Source organism: Myxocyprinus asiaticus, chromosome 50, assembly GCF_019703515.2.
Source record: "Myxocyprinus asiaticus isolate MX2 ecotype Aquarium Trade chromosome 50, UBuf_Myxa_2, whole genome shotgun sequence".
Taxonomy (NCBI): Eukaryota; Metazoa; Chordata; class Actinopteri; order Cypriniformes; family Catostomidae; genus Myxocyprinus; species Myxocyprinus asiaticus.
The window spans coordinates 25028590-25045581 of record NC_059393.1 but is presented as its reverse complement, the minus strand read 5'-3'; the positions used below and the strand labels follow the sequence as shown (position 1 = coordinate 25045581).

At 41.4% G+C, this 16992-nt stretch overlaps 1 protein-coding gene across 3 annotated transcripts in view; it reads right to left on the bottom strand.

Annotated features, from left to right (window-relative positions):
* The window catches only part of LOC127439013 (protein NLRC5-like), a 72861-nt gene that overhangs the window by 24660 nt on the left and 31209 nt on the right, over positions 1-16992 (bottom strand). For all 3 annotated transcript variants that reach the window (XM_051694979.1, XM_051694978.1, XM_051694980.1), the window contains 6 exons: positions 15203-15298; positions 14471-14587; positions 12747-12831; positions 5885-6080; positions 3933-5766; positions 3570-3740 (listed from right to left, as the gene is read on the bottom strand). In XM_051694979.1, the coding sequence (XP_051550939.1) occupies positions 3570-3740; positions 3933-5766; positions 5885-6080; positions 12747-12831; positions 14471-14587; positions 15203-15298 (2499 nt within the window). The remainder of the gene's footprint in view (positions 1-3569; positions 3741-3932; positions 5767-5884; positions 6081-12746; positions 12832-14470; positions 14588-15202; positions 15299-16992) is intronic.

Genomic DNA, 16992 nt, shown 5'->3' with positions numbered 1-16992 from the left:
AACATCTATTTTTGCTGTTTTAATGTTCACTGAATATTCCATTTAGAAAAAGCTGGTGATTAATTTTCTGCAGAGGGAGATCAAATTGACTTTGTTTGGGGTTCCCAACAGGGACAGCTTCACTCATAACAACAACTAAAACCTAAAACTACACTGTTTTAATTATTCCAAATAACCAATGAATTCAACAAGATCTAGGGTTAGTAAATCATAAATGTTTTGACATTCATTAATAATGGAATAAACCTTAAATTAACTTTAACCAGACAAACATTACATTAATTTCTTATTATTTAAGAGTACAGCTTCGCTCCATTTTTATTAAATAATCAATATATTTCTAAACATTCTATTAGATGTACCAAAACTTTCTAAATTCTATAAAATAAATATGTAATCTCTCATTTGTATGTATTTATTATTTGAATAAATCGATAAACTAATGCGAATCACTGAGATGGGATACCATTATGACAGTTTTAAACTGTGCAATCGCACAATTTTCTGGAATCCTAAAGAGCGCGTGCAGATGCAGTGAGTCAAGCAGTGCTGCCATGTCCATTTATTATAATCAACTTTGGATGAGTTGGCCAGTTAATTGTGAAATGTTTAAATAATTTGTTTCTATAATTACTGAAGCCACCCCAGAAGCTTTTTTTGGGACTCGTTTTTCTTTTCTTCCCATAGCAGGTTTCATGTTGTTCTAGCGATATCTGGCAACCCCGGAGTAAAGGACCAATCTTGAGTTAGAGGTGCTGTAAGCAATTTTGGCCATTTGACTTCCATGAGACTGTGCCGTTGAATTAGCAATGCCCCCTATTTCCAAAACCCCACACTCAAAAGATACCAAATGACCTTTATTGAGAGTTAAAAACAACAGAAGCAAAATAGCTCCCTCAACTGACAACCATTAGGAACAACATGCAATTGGCAGGCAAAATGAATTAGTGACCGTGGCCCGCAGACACATTTTTGTTTTCTGTTTACAGAATCTATAGCTGTCACAGAGATCAGTGAGATATCTCACAACCAGGGCAACATTAAGGTACTCCAGGGCTCCGGGGCTCACATTTCAGAAGGGGAGGAATGTTGTTCTTCTGCTTCGCTGTTGCGCACTATCTCCATGTTCATAGATCATGTCTAGAAGGGATCCCTTCCCCGTCAATCTCGCGAGATTCTTACATGGCATTAATTTTAAGTCGCACAGCTCGTAAAAGATTATTTGAAATGGTCTGTTTTGATGAATAGTCATTCTTGATGACCATTTCAAGCTCTAAAAATCAATATTTAACAAATTTGATAACTTCAGCTCTACATCTGCAACTGTCAGTCATTAAATATTGTTGGTGAGTGGAGATGTACATCGATCAGTTCTTATAAGCATCTGACTGGGTGGTCTTGTGGTAACTAATTTGCCTCTTGCATTAGAGGCTACAGGTTCTAATCCACCCATATTGAACTTTACATTTTAATAAACAAAGATTGCATCTGCACCTCAGTGGACGTATATCTTGAGTGGGACACATTTGTTTTCATTTTTCTTTGCAATTCGACTGGAAAGGAGCACAAGCTGAAGAACTTGCCACCCATAATTGTTTCCCCAAGTACATCACTGCAGAACATATGTTGCCATCTTCTTATTACTGTATAATTAACGCATATGATTTTTTTCAAAGTAAAAGCAGATCAAACCTTTCACTCAACTCTCTGACCTTCATTGTAACCAAAACACTGTAAGGAAATCAACTTTATATTAATTTTATTTATTATTATATAATATTAAAGATAAATATTAAGAGTGGAAACAGGTAACAAGATGAGGAACACTGGGTCAATGGGCAGATTTGAACCCAGGTCTTCCGCGTGGAAAAAAACTCATCCATGCTCTGCTTAACCACTGAGCCATTGTGGCAACACTTCAATTTGCACTGTGTGGCAGGTATGTGCAACTAGTGTAAATAGTCACTCCGTAATAATGGTAAATATTTTATATTATTTGATATTATTGACATTTTTAATGCTCTCCACCATGAATTTGCTGAGAAAAAAGCACCATAGCATCATAATAGAATGCGCATGCGCAAGAACTTGATGAGGGAGGGAACCCCTCTAGACATTACCGTGTTCATATCAACACCTACCGCTAAACGTGTTTACAAATGCAGGGGATACCACGACTGCCACGACAGCATGAAATCTTTCAATTCAAGTTGACATTTATAGTACATATCAATAATACATTTACACAAAACTTCAAGCCTGTTTAAAACTAATCAGATAATGAAAAGCTTGTTTAAATGTAATCGACTAATTTAATATAAACATTTAAATGTTTAAATTGCTTTTTTATTTGCTTTGGCTTTTAAAATAAGATTTTCATAACCGCTGAAAGTTTTAAATCTGAATTATTTCTTCATATGCAATTTTTTTTCAGTTAAAAAATATAATAGAAAAAAACAGTTTTGTTTTTTTTCTTCAATGTCAAGATTCAAGTGCACCATAATGGAAAATCCAGCTTAAGATGGTAGCTATGTTTTGGAACATGGTAGCTGGTTTCTAGATGGTCATGAGCTGGTCCAAGCTGGTCATTAACTGGTCAAAGCTGGGAGACCAGCTTAGACAAGCTACCAGCATGTCATACCAGCTTAAGGTGGTCAAGCTACTTTTTAGAACATGGTAGCTGGTCAACCAGCTAAGGACCAGCTTATAACCAGCCTGGAACAGTTTAGGACCAACTTGGACCTACAACCATGTTCCAAAACACAGCTACCAGCTTAAGCTTGATTTTCCAGCAGGGCACCCATTATTACAGCTCATTTATCAGTGTTGTAAATTAAATACACCAGCAGATGGCGCTACAGGCTGCTCTATTTAAACCTGTAACAGCCATTTTGAGCACATTGCCACATTTTAGAAGGGAGTTGAGAAGCATTCGTTGTGTTTAAAGATGATTTCAGTTTAAAAGTTGATTTATGTATAATAAATGTGTGCAGCAAAATGTACATAAATATTTTTGTGGACTTAAATTATTAAGTTGTTGTGGATGTGTCTGTTTATACAAGTTATTTATATTCATTATCATTATTGCCTCATAATTCTGATTAAGATTTTTTAATCTTTGTATTATCAAAGGAATTCAAATTATTTTCTATTCCTCTTTTCTACAGATTAACATCTCTATATGTATAAATAAAAATTTAAAACAGTGTTTTCTAATTGATGCCCCACAATGATCATCCAGTTTAAACCAGTAATCTAAATGAGTGAATTTTATCACAATCGGCCTAAACTAATCTTTACTAATGTCTTCATGTAGTATTTATAAAGAACAGAGAGAAAATCCTATTAATTGCATGTGTATTTTCAGACCAATTTTTAAAATTGTTGAGACAATTTAGAGTGGCTGTAAAAAAAAAAAAATATTTCTCTAGGTGGTGCCTTTTCCTTTTCTAACTAAACATCATTACTTTCTTTCAAACAACAGCCAATTGAGCATTGCGGTTTCTCCCATTTATTTGTCAATTTATCATTGTTTGAGTTCTATGATTTTTATGTGTTACACAACCTACCTCAGTATCTCCAATTTACACTTAATACTCTCCAGTCCAGTACAGAGCAGTTTCACTCCTGAATCCTGCAGATTATTATTGTTCATGTTCAGTTCTTTCAGATTGGTCTCTGATCTGAGAACTGTAGACAGTGCTGAACAGCTTTTGTCTGTTAAGTCACAATCATTTAGCCTACAAGGAAAATAAGACAACTCACAGATAAGAGTTAAGAGTTAGATTAAATACATACAATATATTTGTGAAATACAAATATTAAAGTAAAAAAATACATACTTCTATTTGGTATATGACAAAAAATTAACTAAAGAGGGTTGTGAAATTCATTTAAAAAAAACATGAATCACTGACTATTAAATGACTTACAAAGCTCTTTTGGCAGTTTTGACGACTTGCACTAATCTACAGAGACACTCATCCGATTTCTTGAATTTCTGAAGTTCAAACTCCTCCAGCTCCTCCTCTGATGTCAGAAGCACAAAGGCCAGAGCTGACCACTGTGCAGGTGAAAGGTCAGCAGATGAGAGACTTCCTTCTCTCAGGTGATTTTGAATCTGCTTCACCAGAGTTTGGTCATTCAGTTCATTCAGACAGTAGAACAGATTGATGGATCTCTCTGGAGATGCATTATCTTCAAATTTCTGCTTGATGTACTCAACTATTTCCGTTTTGCTCTGCTTATTGTGGTCTTCTTGTTTCAACAGACCTTGTAAGAGTGGCCGATTGGACTCCAGAGACAGACCGAGAAGGAAGCGAAGGAAAAGGTCCAGGTGACCATTGTCACTCGCGAGTGCCTTGTCCACTGCAGTCTTGAGCAAATCAGTCATTGTTTCATTTTTGTTTTCTGGTTCTGTGCTCTCTTGGAAAAATGCACTTGTCTTGTTGCTATCTAGAAACAAATGAGCATAAAGAGATGCAATAAACTCTTGAATGCTCATGTGAACAAAGCAGTATGTGGTACCGAGAACTATCCCCTTTTCCTCCTTAAACATCTGGGTACACATTCCAGAGTACACTGATGCCTTGGAGGGGTCAATACCACAGTCTTCCAGGTCTGTACCATAGAAAATCAGGTTATTTCTTTCCAGCTGATGAAATGCCAGTTTCCCCAGAGAAAGGATCGCCTCTTTATCCCAGGAAATATCTGGGGAGTATTTTCCATCGTATTTTCGACTGCTCTGCTGGATCTGAAAGCGGAAAAAGTATGTGTACATTTGTGTCAGAGTCTTAGGAATTTCATCATCAGCACCAGATTCCTGCAGTGTTTTGGGGGTGTCATCAGCCTGATCCTCATCATCATTTCTTTTTTTCTCCAAAATGTTCTGGAGCACAGTGGCTGAAATCCAGCAGAAGACTGGGATGTGGCACATGATAAAGAGGCTCTTTGATTTTTTTACGTGATCAATGATTGTGTTGGCCAGTTTCTCATCCGTGAATCTTTTCTTGAAGTACTCCTCCTTTTGTGGGTCATCAAACCCTCGTACCTCTGCCACCAGGTCAATATACTCAGGAGGAATCTTACTGGCTGCTGCTGGTCTGGTGGTTATCCAGATGTGAGCAGAAGGAAGCAGATTTCCCTTGATGAGGTTGGTCAGGAGAACATCCAGAGAGGCCGGAGATGTGACATCACGCCACGTCTCATTACCCTCAAACTTCAGAGGAAGTCGACATTCATCCAATCCATCAAGGACGAAAAGGACTTTGAATTTATCATTTCTTGCGAGGTTCAGACCTTTTGTCTCTGGGAAAAACTGACTGATAAGGTCCATCAAACTTTGTCTATCATTCTCCTTCAAGTTCATCTCTCGGAAAGGAAGAGGAAATATGAAGCTGATATCCTGATTTTCATTTCCTTCGGCCCAGTCCAGAACAAACTTTTGCACAGAGACGGATTTTCCGATACCAGCAACTCCTTTTGTTAGTACAGTTCTTATTTCCTTGTCTTGGCCGGGTGGTTTGAACAAACTTGTGCACTTAATTGGCTTCTCTGGTGATTCAGGATGCCTGGAAGCTTTCTCCATCTGTCTTACCTCATGTTCAGTATTGACCTGTTCACTACTACCCTGAGTGATGTAAAGATCTGTGTAGATCTTGTTTAGAAGTGTGGAGTCACCATGCTTTGCGATTCCTTCAAATACACATTGATACTTCTTCTTCAGGTTTGATTTTAGTTGTCGTTGATAAATAAAAACCAGCTCATCTAAACACAAATTAAAACAGGAACAAAAATACAGTTTGAACAGAGATATTGATACTACTTTTCTCTCCTACATTTTAAAAGAAAAATATGGCATACTGAAATGTCATGAGCTACGTACCTTCTAGAGTATCAGCAAGTTCATTTTGTTTCATACTTCTCAGGAAGTAGAGTGTGATATCAAGAGCTGCTTCTTTGACATTGTATCTGTCCTCCTTTAAGTCCTTCACAAAGTATTGTGTGTTTTCCTTTTTAATTATTTTCTTAAACTTTTCCAGTTCATTTTTCAGAAATGTGATTATTTTGTTCTCAAGATCCTAAAACCAAAGCAAGAAAAAGAAGGGAAGAACAACTAAACTGAATCTTGCATACACATTGAAATTGCTAAAATAAACTGTCAGTGATTTAAACAAAACCCAAAATGCATAAAAATATTTATTAAAGAAAAATACAAAACACAAAACTGGGCACAGATTCAAAACAAAAGCCCAGACCACAGCCAAAAGGGCTGGAAAATCACACAAGAAAATGAGGGTTGGAGCAAGAAAACGTCATGGTTACTTGCGTAACCTCTGTTCCCTGATGGAGGGAACGAGACGTTGTGTCGATGTAGTGACACTAGGGGTCACTCTTGGGAGCCCGAGACACCTCTGGTCTTTGATAAAAGGGCAATGAAAATTGGCGAGTGGTATTTTCATGCCACTCCCTCGGACATACGGGTATAAAAGGAGCTGGTATGCAACCACTCATTCAGGTTTTATGCTGAGGAGCCGAGACAAGGTCCGGCCATTTCAGTGGGTAATTCAGCGTTGTGGCAGGAGGGACACAACGTCTCGTTCCCTCCATCAGGGTATGGAGGTTATGCAAGTAACCAGGACGTTCCCTATCTGTCACTCACTTGACGTTGTGTCGATGTATGACACTAGGGGTCCCTATACAAAACGCAGCAACTGGCTGAACTGTGTTAATTGAACTGGCGGTGTGTGACAGGCAGACAACTGTGTGCCTCATAGCCAGCGCACCAGGCTGACACGTAACCTCCCCCAACATAGTTATGAGTGTCGAACAGCCCTTTGGGGACAAGTCAACTACCCTAAAGATAGAGACAGGCTAACCCAGTCGTGGCCTCTTTTCCCCTTCTTTTTTTCCACTCCCTTAAAAACAAGGGGGATTATCCGACTGGGCCGCCAGGTCTAGTTGGGGGATGTCCCTCCCAAGGGGAGGACACCGCGGAGACCACACCTCGCCCAAAGAGAGGGGGGATATTTAAGTGGAAAATACATCACATGGTCTTGCTGACCATGTGGAGAAGTCTCATGGTAGATCCTACCCAACGGGGGAGGAGTTACTACAAACATGGAGACTGTGGCAGAGGGGGCTCTGCCCAAGGAAGACGCAGTTTGCCAACAGGGAAACTAATTAGTGGAAGATATCGCATGGGGTTACCTTACAGGGAACTGCCACATGCGGAGCACCTACCCCAGAACGGGGCTTTTAGTTAGCACATGTACTAGGCCAGCAGCGAGTCTCTCCGAAAACTGGACTGCCACAGGGCTCAGAGGAAGACAACCAGGGAACATAGTTTGTGAACACTACTGGGAATTAATGGTGCACGTCTTCAGCTCAGAGGAGGTAAAAGTGAACAGACGCCACTTAAAGGCATACAGGCGCCTCGTAGAGGGGGCCCTAGCCTGAGTGATCGTGTCTACCACCACGGGAGGTAGACCGCTTAGGTCTTTCACATCCCATCCAGGGGCCAGACATGGAGATTCCAGAGGTCTGATCGCGGGTGCCAGATGGTGCCCCGTCCCTGAGAAAGAAGGTCCTTCCTCAGGGGAATTCACTGGGGGGGGCTGTCGCGATTAGCGTGAGGTCCGAGAACCACGTGCTACAAGGCCGACCTGCTCCTCATCCTCCCTGACCTTGCACAGAGTCTGTGCAAGTAGGCTCACTGGGGGAAATGCATATTTGTGTAGGCCAGGAGGCCAGCTGTGTGCCAGCGCGTCTATGCCGAGGGGTGCCTCGGTCAGGGTGTACCAGAGCGGGCAGTGGGAGGATTCTTGGGAGGCGAACAGGTCTACCTGTGCCTGTCCGAATCCACTCCAAATCAGCTGGACCACCTGAGGGTGGAGTCTCCACTCTACCCTGAGGGTAACCTGCCGTGACAGCGCATCCGCTGTAGTGTTGAGGTCGCCTGGAATGTGAGTGGCTCGCAGCGACTTGAAGTGCTGCTGACTCCAGAGGAGGAGACGGCGGGTGAGTTGTGACATACAACGAGAACGCAGACCGCCTTGGCGGTTGACATATGCTACCATTGCCATGCTGTCTGTCTGAATTAACATGTGCTTGCCCTGGATCAACGGCCAGAACCTCCGCAGGGTGAGCGGCATTGCCAACAACTCGAGGCAGTTGATGTGCCAACACAGCCGCGGGCCCGTCCATAAGCCGGCGGCTGCGTGCCCATTGAAAGCAGCGCCCCAGCCCATTTTGGAGGCGTCTGTCATGACCACGACACGCCTGGAGACCTGCTCTAGGGGAACACCTGCTCATAGAAATGAGAGGTCGGTCCAAGAGCTGAAGAGATGGAGATAGACCGGCATGATGACCACGCAATGTGTCCCGTGGCGCCATGCCCATCTCCGGACTTGAGTCTGAAGCCAGTGATGAAGCGGTCTCATATGCATCAACCCGAGCGGGTGGCCACTGCTGAGGATGCCATATGCCCCAGGAGCCTCTGAAAGAGTTTCAGTGGAACCGCTGTTTTCTGTTTGAACGCCTTCAAACAGGCCAGCACCGACTGTGCATGCTCATTCATGAGGCGTGCTGTCAATGAGACTGAGTCCAACTCCAAACCAAGAAAAGAGATGCTCTGAACCGGGAGGAGCTTGCTTTTTTCCCAGTTGACCCGAAGCCCCAATCGGCTGAGGTGCAAAAGCACCAAGTCCCTGTATGCACACAACATGTCCTGAGAGTGAGCTAGGATTTGCCAATTGTCGAGATAGTTGAGAATGTGAATGCCCACTTCCCTTAACGAGGCAAGGGCTGCCTCTGCGACCTTCGTGAAGACACGAGGGGACAAGGACAGGCCGAAAAGGAGGATCTTGTACTGATACGCCTGACCCTCGAGTGCAAACCGCAGGAAGGGTCTGTGTCGAGGTAGAATCGAGACGTGAAAGTACGCGTCCTTCAGGTCTTCCGCCGCAAACCAATCTTGATGCCGGACACTCGCCAGAATGCATTTTTGCGTCAGCATCTTGAACGGGAGTCTGTGTAAAGCCCGGTTCAGTACTCGCAGGTCCAAGATTGGCCGCAACCACTGCCTTTTTTTGGTACGATGAAGTAGGGGCTGTAAAACCCCTTCTTCATCTCGGCCGGAGGGATAGGTTCTATCGCACCCTTCCGTAGGAGGGTGGCGATCTCCTCGTGCAAGGTAGCAGCGTTTTCGTCCTTCAACAAGGTGAAGTGGATACTGCTGAAGCTGGGCGGACGCCTGGCGAACTGAATCACATAGCCGAGTCGGACGGTCCAGATCAGCCATCGCGACGGATTGGAAAACGCAAGCCATGCATCCAAGCTCCGCACAAGGGGGACCAAAGGGACAATCTCATTGGATGTACCGGCGGGTGGGGCCTCGCGGCGGGGCGGAGCTCGTGGTGCCACACCATACCATGGCCGTGCTGAGTTCAGGGACATCGAAGTACTTACCTGGCTCCTTGTGACCACCCCCGGAACAGCCTGGGACGGAGGAGGAAGAGGACTGTCCTCATGACCCGTGGAGACTGTCACATCGTGGGCGGATTTGTGCCACAGCTGGGCGCTCAGGGGCAGGAAGACCACAGCTGGAGTGCCAAACCTGCCAAATAGAATGGTGGACGGTGGTTGTGATGACGGCCGTGCACACCGGATACGTGACCCAGGGAACAAGGAAACAGCTCTTGTTGAACTCTTGGGTACTGCAGCCACTTGGGCATGCAGCACAATTAAATGCAAAGGTAACAAAAGATTCTCCTCCCGGCCCTCGACCGGGGGATGGAGTGGTCTGCTTACCAGCTCCAGCAGCAGGTTTCGTTGTCCCTGGGTCGCCTGTCTCAGGGGCGCTTTGAAGCCTTTCACATGTTATTGGCGGCCGCGAGACGGGTGGTGTCTGCTTCCTGCAGTCGGCTCTACGCCAGGGCCAGGCCGAAGGGGTGGGCTGCTGCAGAGCCGGTGCAGTCACCGCTGGGGGACGCCCTTGTTGATGAGCAGACAGGGTGCGGGATCTTGAGCCGCGCCAGGACAGGATATGCTGGATAGCCTCATTCTGCTGCTTCACCGTTGAGAACTGCTGGGCAAAGGGAAGGGTGGTTGGTGACTGCTGGAGAAGGGAATGGATAATTGGCATCGGCAGGGGAGAAGGATGGGTCAAAGGTGGTTGCAGGGAAAAGGGCTAGAAACTGTGGAATGACCTCTGTGGCGATGACCGGGAGCACTGGTGGCAGGGAAGCAGCCTTCCTCAGAGCAAGGCCTCCATCTCTTGAAGCCAACATAGATGGACCATGAACCGCTCATCAGAGACAAGTGGTTTGTCAAGTCTAGCTCGAAAAATATGTTTGACGAGGGCCAACACAGCCTTTGGGCCTCATCGTAAAGAACTTGGACATACTAAACATTGGGTCCCTGGGGGCAGTCCAGAAACACATTGGTGTGAGCTGTGCTCTAGGAGACAGATTCCGGCCGGACAGGAGCTGGGTGAAGCCAAATTTCCATGAAACTGAACTGGTTGGATCGTACTGTCAGGGATATAAACAGATCCCAAATGCAGACAGCCATGAAAAAACATCTTTATTAAAGAAAAATACATAACACAAAACTGGGCACAGATGACAGTTAAAAGGGCTGGAAAACTAAAATAACCCATAATATGGCAAAATAAGAACAAAATTAAACTAGGCAGACTAACAACACAAGGGCAACACAATGAGCTGAAAGCACTGCTGAACCGACCAACCAGACCAAGAACAGGAGAAACAATCCAAAAAAGCACAGGACAGGCCAAAGGACAAATAAAGGGGAAGAAATCAGGAGGGCAAATAAGGAGGGCAGGTGGGGGAAATTAACTAATTATCAGGGAAACACAGGATGGAGCATGAAAATAAGGGGGAGACAGACAAAGCACAAGAGGAGGAACTAAACCAAGAGCAAAACACAAACAGACCAAAACAAAAAACCAGAGACAGGTGACAGGATCCCAACACTAAATAAAGCTCAACAAGAGTGTCGGGGTCCTGACATAAACAATTGTTTTCAAACAGGTTTTTCAAACACGTCTTCCATTGTTCACAAAAACAGAACAAACCGCCCGCCCCAAACACCATTGAGTGAGTCAACACAGTGTATATTGGTTGAATACATTACTATGTCGAGCTGGACAGGCCATTTAAACATAGCAATGTTTTTATAGCGTCACAGTGACTACAGTTTTTGAGGAAATCAACCTACAAATGGTTTAACATGACAGAAAATCAATGTACGATAAGTTTACAGCTGTTCAATGAAACAGGAAGAACCCACAAGTTCTTTTTAGCCCTTGCATGCATTAAATCTCCCGTGCACGCAATACAAGCTCTTGCACAGGAGGAAACTTCTGACTTCATGCTGCTTCTGCTCAGGTGAACACCGTTTAATTATGGAAGGTGTGGGGCGGGCTCTTTCTGTCTTGATTGTAACCTTAAATATTTATTTTTCAAAAGTCAGTTGTGATTGGCTGCTGTCATTATGAAGACCCATAGCAAGCTGACATGTTCCTCCTGAGACACCTGTTAAATGAAAAATTTGCAACAAATAAAGTAATAATGTCTGACATGCCGAGGGTCCCTTGATGAAGCCATGTATCTCATGAGGAACAAGTGTGCTTGCTATGGTTCTACGTAATAACAGATAATACCCAATTATATTTTTGGTTACAGTCAAAACAGCAAGAGCCTGCCCCACAACTGCCAAATTTAAACAGTATTCCCGTCAGCAAAAGTCATAGATGAGATAAGAAAGAGATCGAGGCTGTCGGGATTGACCAAGATTGTGCGGTTAGAAATTTCCTTGCGAGAGTGTTTAAAACAACCTTATGGGTTCTTCCCATTTCCTTGCGCATCTGTTTCTACTTCGCACAAGTGTCACTAATGCGCGCAAAGGTTTAAGATAATCTCACGGGTTCGTCCCATTTCACAGTAGTGGCTGTAATATATTGCATGCACAAGCATTAAAAATGCACCCTGATTTTTGCTATTGATTTGCCTTCATATGTTTACAATTTACATATGTCTCTGAAAAAGTTATACACTTCAGCTTTAAGCATGTTACATCTAAATCAATTTACAGACAGGCAGCTGTAAAATGCATAATAAACCTGTGATAATGTGCATCCCTCTACAATGCGAGTCACTCAAATTTCACGCTAGGTGACTATGACATTAGCCACTGAATAGTAAATGTTCAGATTTCACTCGCAAGTGATTGTGTAGTGGTGAAAAAGTTTAACACTGAGATCTTTTTCTGTGGTTGATTCTCAATACCCTAACTGATGCTTCCTCGCTCCTCCAAGCAAAGACGTCAGTCTGATATGACCCTAAGGGTGCCTCTCATTTCTAAAATTTAGCATCAGTTTCCTTTCCTTGCATCCTCTCCTTGCTTCATAGCTCCTCCCTCTTGGGATGTGAGGAAAGGATGGAAGAAAAGGAAACGAGACACGGAAACGGAGGAATTAAAGCAAGATGTATTTGTACAATTTCAAGCTTCAAGAAGGATATAAAGGCAGCACAAAGGTAATTCATATGACTACTATTTCATTCTTGTTTTAATGGACAAGGGAAAATGAACAGTCAAGAGAAGGGAAACTTAATTTTCTAAACTTAAACTGCTATACTGTGAAACTTTGTTCAAAAACTTATTGCTTGTTATACTATAAATATGTCGCACTGTTTGCATTTGTGAAACTAATATTTTACTACCTGGAATATCGAGAGGAGTTTTTCTTTAAAATCCTTACGCCGTCTCTGAATCTTTAAGTCTGAGTCTGATGTATCACACTGAATCCTGTTAAAAAAGTAAAATTGGCAACTGTTAGCAGTAAATTAAAATACAATACAGCATTTTCCGACAAAATATTAGAGAAATCTCTTGGAAACCCTCTTTGATTTTCACAAAGACAAAAAGATAACATAGCTATATCTGGGTGTATGTGCACAAACTGTGGGAGTATTGTATGTTATTGAAGTGGCGCAAAGCGAAATTTGCTATTTTGCCGAAAAATAGGTCATTGTGCTAAGATGTTTCAAAAGCAAATCTTATCTCAATGCAAAGCCTAAACTCAGTTCCTTTTCAGTTCCTGCATTTACAGTTTGGAGATTCCACCTGCAGGTGGTGATAAAGTTCATGTCTAAACTCTGAAAATATAGTGGAACATTAAATTATGTTCATGACGATCACTGTTGTAGCCGTTTTATGAAACAGCTAAAGAGATTTGTATTAAACTATATTTAGGTCATGGTTTATTTTTCAATTATTATTATTATTATAATCTTTATATTTACAATTATATTTAAGAATAATTTTTTTGGTTTAATTTAATTTTTCAAAATCAAAATCGACCGGTGGAAGTGAAGTGAAATGTGTGCCGATACAGTCACTGTTAATACTAGCCATGACTTGTGTGTCAGTAGATGAAAATTATTAATAATACTTACATTCTCTATAATTAATGGAGTGTAAATACAATGCTTTACGAGAATCACATTTTCCAATGTGGATAAAAGGAGCGTGTCACAAAACATAGAAATATGCCTTACATTCAACGTTTGTTAATGCACAAAAGAATGTAAGTACATATTTCTGTTCTTCAAATTAATTGCATACAGTCCATTTACACTACCAACTTCTTATGAATGTGCTGTCTTTGTTTGTATCACTAGTGCTTGGAAGGGAATGGACTGTATAATAGGACACAAACGGTGCAGGAGAAGAACCTCAGATCAAATTGCACTTGACCCAGCCCATTATCACCTTGAGAGTGAAATTGCACCAAACCCATTTGCACCTAAATTAGCACATGCTTGCAGGAAAATACCAAAACTTCAAAGCCATACCCATTGACTTTGCCTGTATGACTTATGGCATTGCGCTGCGCTTAGCGCTTGCACTCTTAAAATAGGGACCTACATATAAACACCTTTACTGGCATCCTGGGACTCATCCAATGTGTCTTGTGCACATGTAGTGTGTGTTAAACTCTTTGACATCAAACCCAGAGAAAATCCTCAAAATTTCAAATTTCATGTAACAAAGATTTCTTGCATTGTCAGCATTTCTGTAGTTGATAATCTAGTTCTTACATGTGGAGTTAAATGCTAATCAAACTTGAGCTTAGAGAACTCTGAGACTCTTGTGTACTTTCACAAAGGAACTAATTAGGTACACTTGCATTTCTCTTTTTGTTGATGGGGGTCCCAAAATTTTTGACTCAAATTTACGTTCTAATTGCAAGGTACTGAATTTTCCTTTTCACCATCTTTTGTGGTGAAAAAAAAGGCACATTGTAGATCATATTTCACATTATGTTATGGCTTATTCACTCTATGACAAAAAACAGCAAAACATTATACATTGTGGTATGGTAGGCAATTTACATTGTAAATTAAACTGTGGAATCTTAAAGTTGCGCTTAAGGTGCACTCACCTGTTCAGAAGATAAAAAGCCACTTCTTCATCACTCTTCAGTCCCTTTTGTGCTTTTAGAGTTTTCCACCGTGCAAATTCTGAACCAATATTTACTGTGTTCTTTTGCCACTGATTACTGAAAAAAGAAAGAAAGAAAGTGAGGAAAGAAATAGCATATTTATTTATTTTTTTATTTTTTTATCGACTGTCATCGATTCAGTACAGAAAAATGGTTGTTGTTTAGACACTCCTGCCCTAACTCAAAACAGATACATCAGTAGCCTATAGGTTTATTGTTGCTTATATTTAATAACTTCAAGAATTCATAGTTTCTCCCCAAAGAAAAGAGCCGAAATAAATGAATATGGAGGGTATAGCTGGGGGCAACTCCTCTTATCCAGAGGCTGCGACTGGCTGCAGGGCCAAATTTAAATGGGTATAACAAAAAATATACATAATTCACATAAAATTATTTCAGTGACAGGATCTAGTGAGTTATTTTCTGTTGATGCTCTTAACCTGTTCACTTAAGGTTTTTAAGGTTTTAATGTCCTACAATTCAAGATGGAAGACCGTTTTTCAGTTACCTCTACCCAAAAATACTGTACAGGTGAACAACAAATATCTAGATTAGAAAGACTCATTTTGTGCTTCTTGTATTGTGTCATTTGTGTTCTGTGAATACTTTTAAATTTGCTGTACTACACTGTCTACATACAGTATGACCAACAATAAAAAACACATGAAATACCTTTTTGTAGGTGCTAGTGTTTTCTCACTGAAGTTCGGCACATCACCTTTTGAATGGTCACTCTTCATAGACACAACATGTGAGTCTGGTCTTTCACTAATGACACAAAGTGCAGAGAGAAAAGACAGTTTGCAACAGGAGGTAGTCTCATATCAAGAGATTGTGAATGGTAATTAAAGCGAAATATGTAACTTTTTATGTTAAAATACTTGATCCTATCCCAGCTTAAAGGGATAGTTCACCCAAAAATGAAAATTCTCTCATCATTTACTCAGCCTCAAGCCATCCCAGCTGTGAATGACTTTCTTTCTTCTGTTGAACACAAATGAAGATTTTTAGAAGAATATCTCAGCTCAGTAGGTCCATAAAATGCAAGTGAATGGTGATCAGACCTTTGTAGCTCCAAAAATCACATAAAGGCAACATTAAAGTAATCCATAAGACTCTAGTGGTTAAGTGGTTTAATGTCTTCTGAAGTGATCCAGTTGGTTTTAGGTGAGAACAGACCCCAATGTAACTCCTTTTTTACTGTACATCTTGACAGCAGTCTCCTTGGCAATCATGATTTCAAGCTTGATTACACTTCCTGTAGCGCCATCTAGTGCTCTACGCATGCGTCAAGCACTAGGAAGTGTAATCGAGCTTGAAATCATGACCATGCCTAGGGACTGCTATGCCAAGATGTACAGTGAAAAAGGAATTACATTTTGGTCTGCTCTTACCTAAAACCAACTAGATCTCTTCAGAAGACATTGATTAAATCACTGGAGTCTTATGCATTACTTTTGTGTTGCCTTTATTTGCTTTTTGGAGTTCTGATCACCATTCACTTGCATTGTATGGACCTACACAGCTGAAATATTCTTGTAAAAATCTTTTTTTGTGTGTTCAGCAGAAGATAGAAAGTCATACACATTTGGTATAGTGTGTTTACTTGCCAGAAGAAAGCGGTGTTCATGTTTACTTGCACTGTACATATAACGAGCATGGCATCAGAGAAACACTTAGCTGTTTTTGTTCTCTGTTGCTTCGCTTTATTTCTAGATGTTCCACAGTTGTTTCTGTGTTTGTGGTTGCCCTCTTATGTCATACTCTGGGATTCCCCCAACCTACTTCAGCATATACCTGAGCTAGAGTAGTCAATATTTTAAACTGGTGTGCACTAGAAGTGATTTGACGTTGGACACCAAAGTTTCAAGTCTTGTACATTTAAAAAAAAAAACACATTTCACTGTATCAGAGCTTGATTTGTTTAGCAAAAGCCATATGATCTGTAACATCTGAGGCTTAATTTGGCAGAAATCTACTGGTTCAGACTCTGGTTCAAAAGAAGCACAAATCCCAGCACAGGTTTGAACCAGATACAGTCACATAAGCACCTTTTACTCCTATGTTAACAAAATGTCCAGTCCTAATTTTCTAATCTACACATTAATAATCAGTTATTGATTTTTATCATAACACATCTACTTTGTAACTAATATAATAGCAGTGGTAATAAATTGTATTGCTTCAATTCAAAACCAAATAACATGTCGACCACAGCAGCTTACTAGGTGCACTTAATTTTTTGACCACCAGATGACAGTAAACTAAACCATGTACAGAAGCTTCTAGGAATAAACATTTGTATTGAAAGCCTTGTTGCTCATAAAGGCCCAAACATACACTATGCAAGTACGTGAACGCAGATGCACCTTGCTTTACAAACTCTATTTCACACCTCGTTGCATTGTGAAATGTGTCAGTGCTCAATTCATAACCCAACGCAAGTACGCGCTGCATTCTCA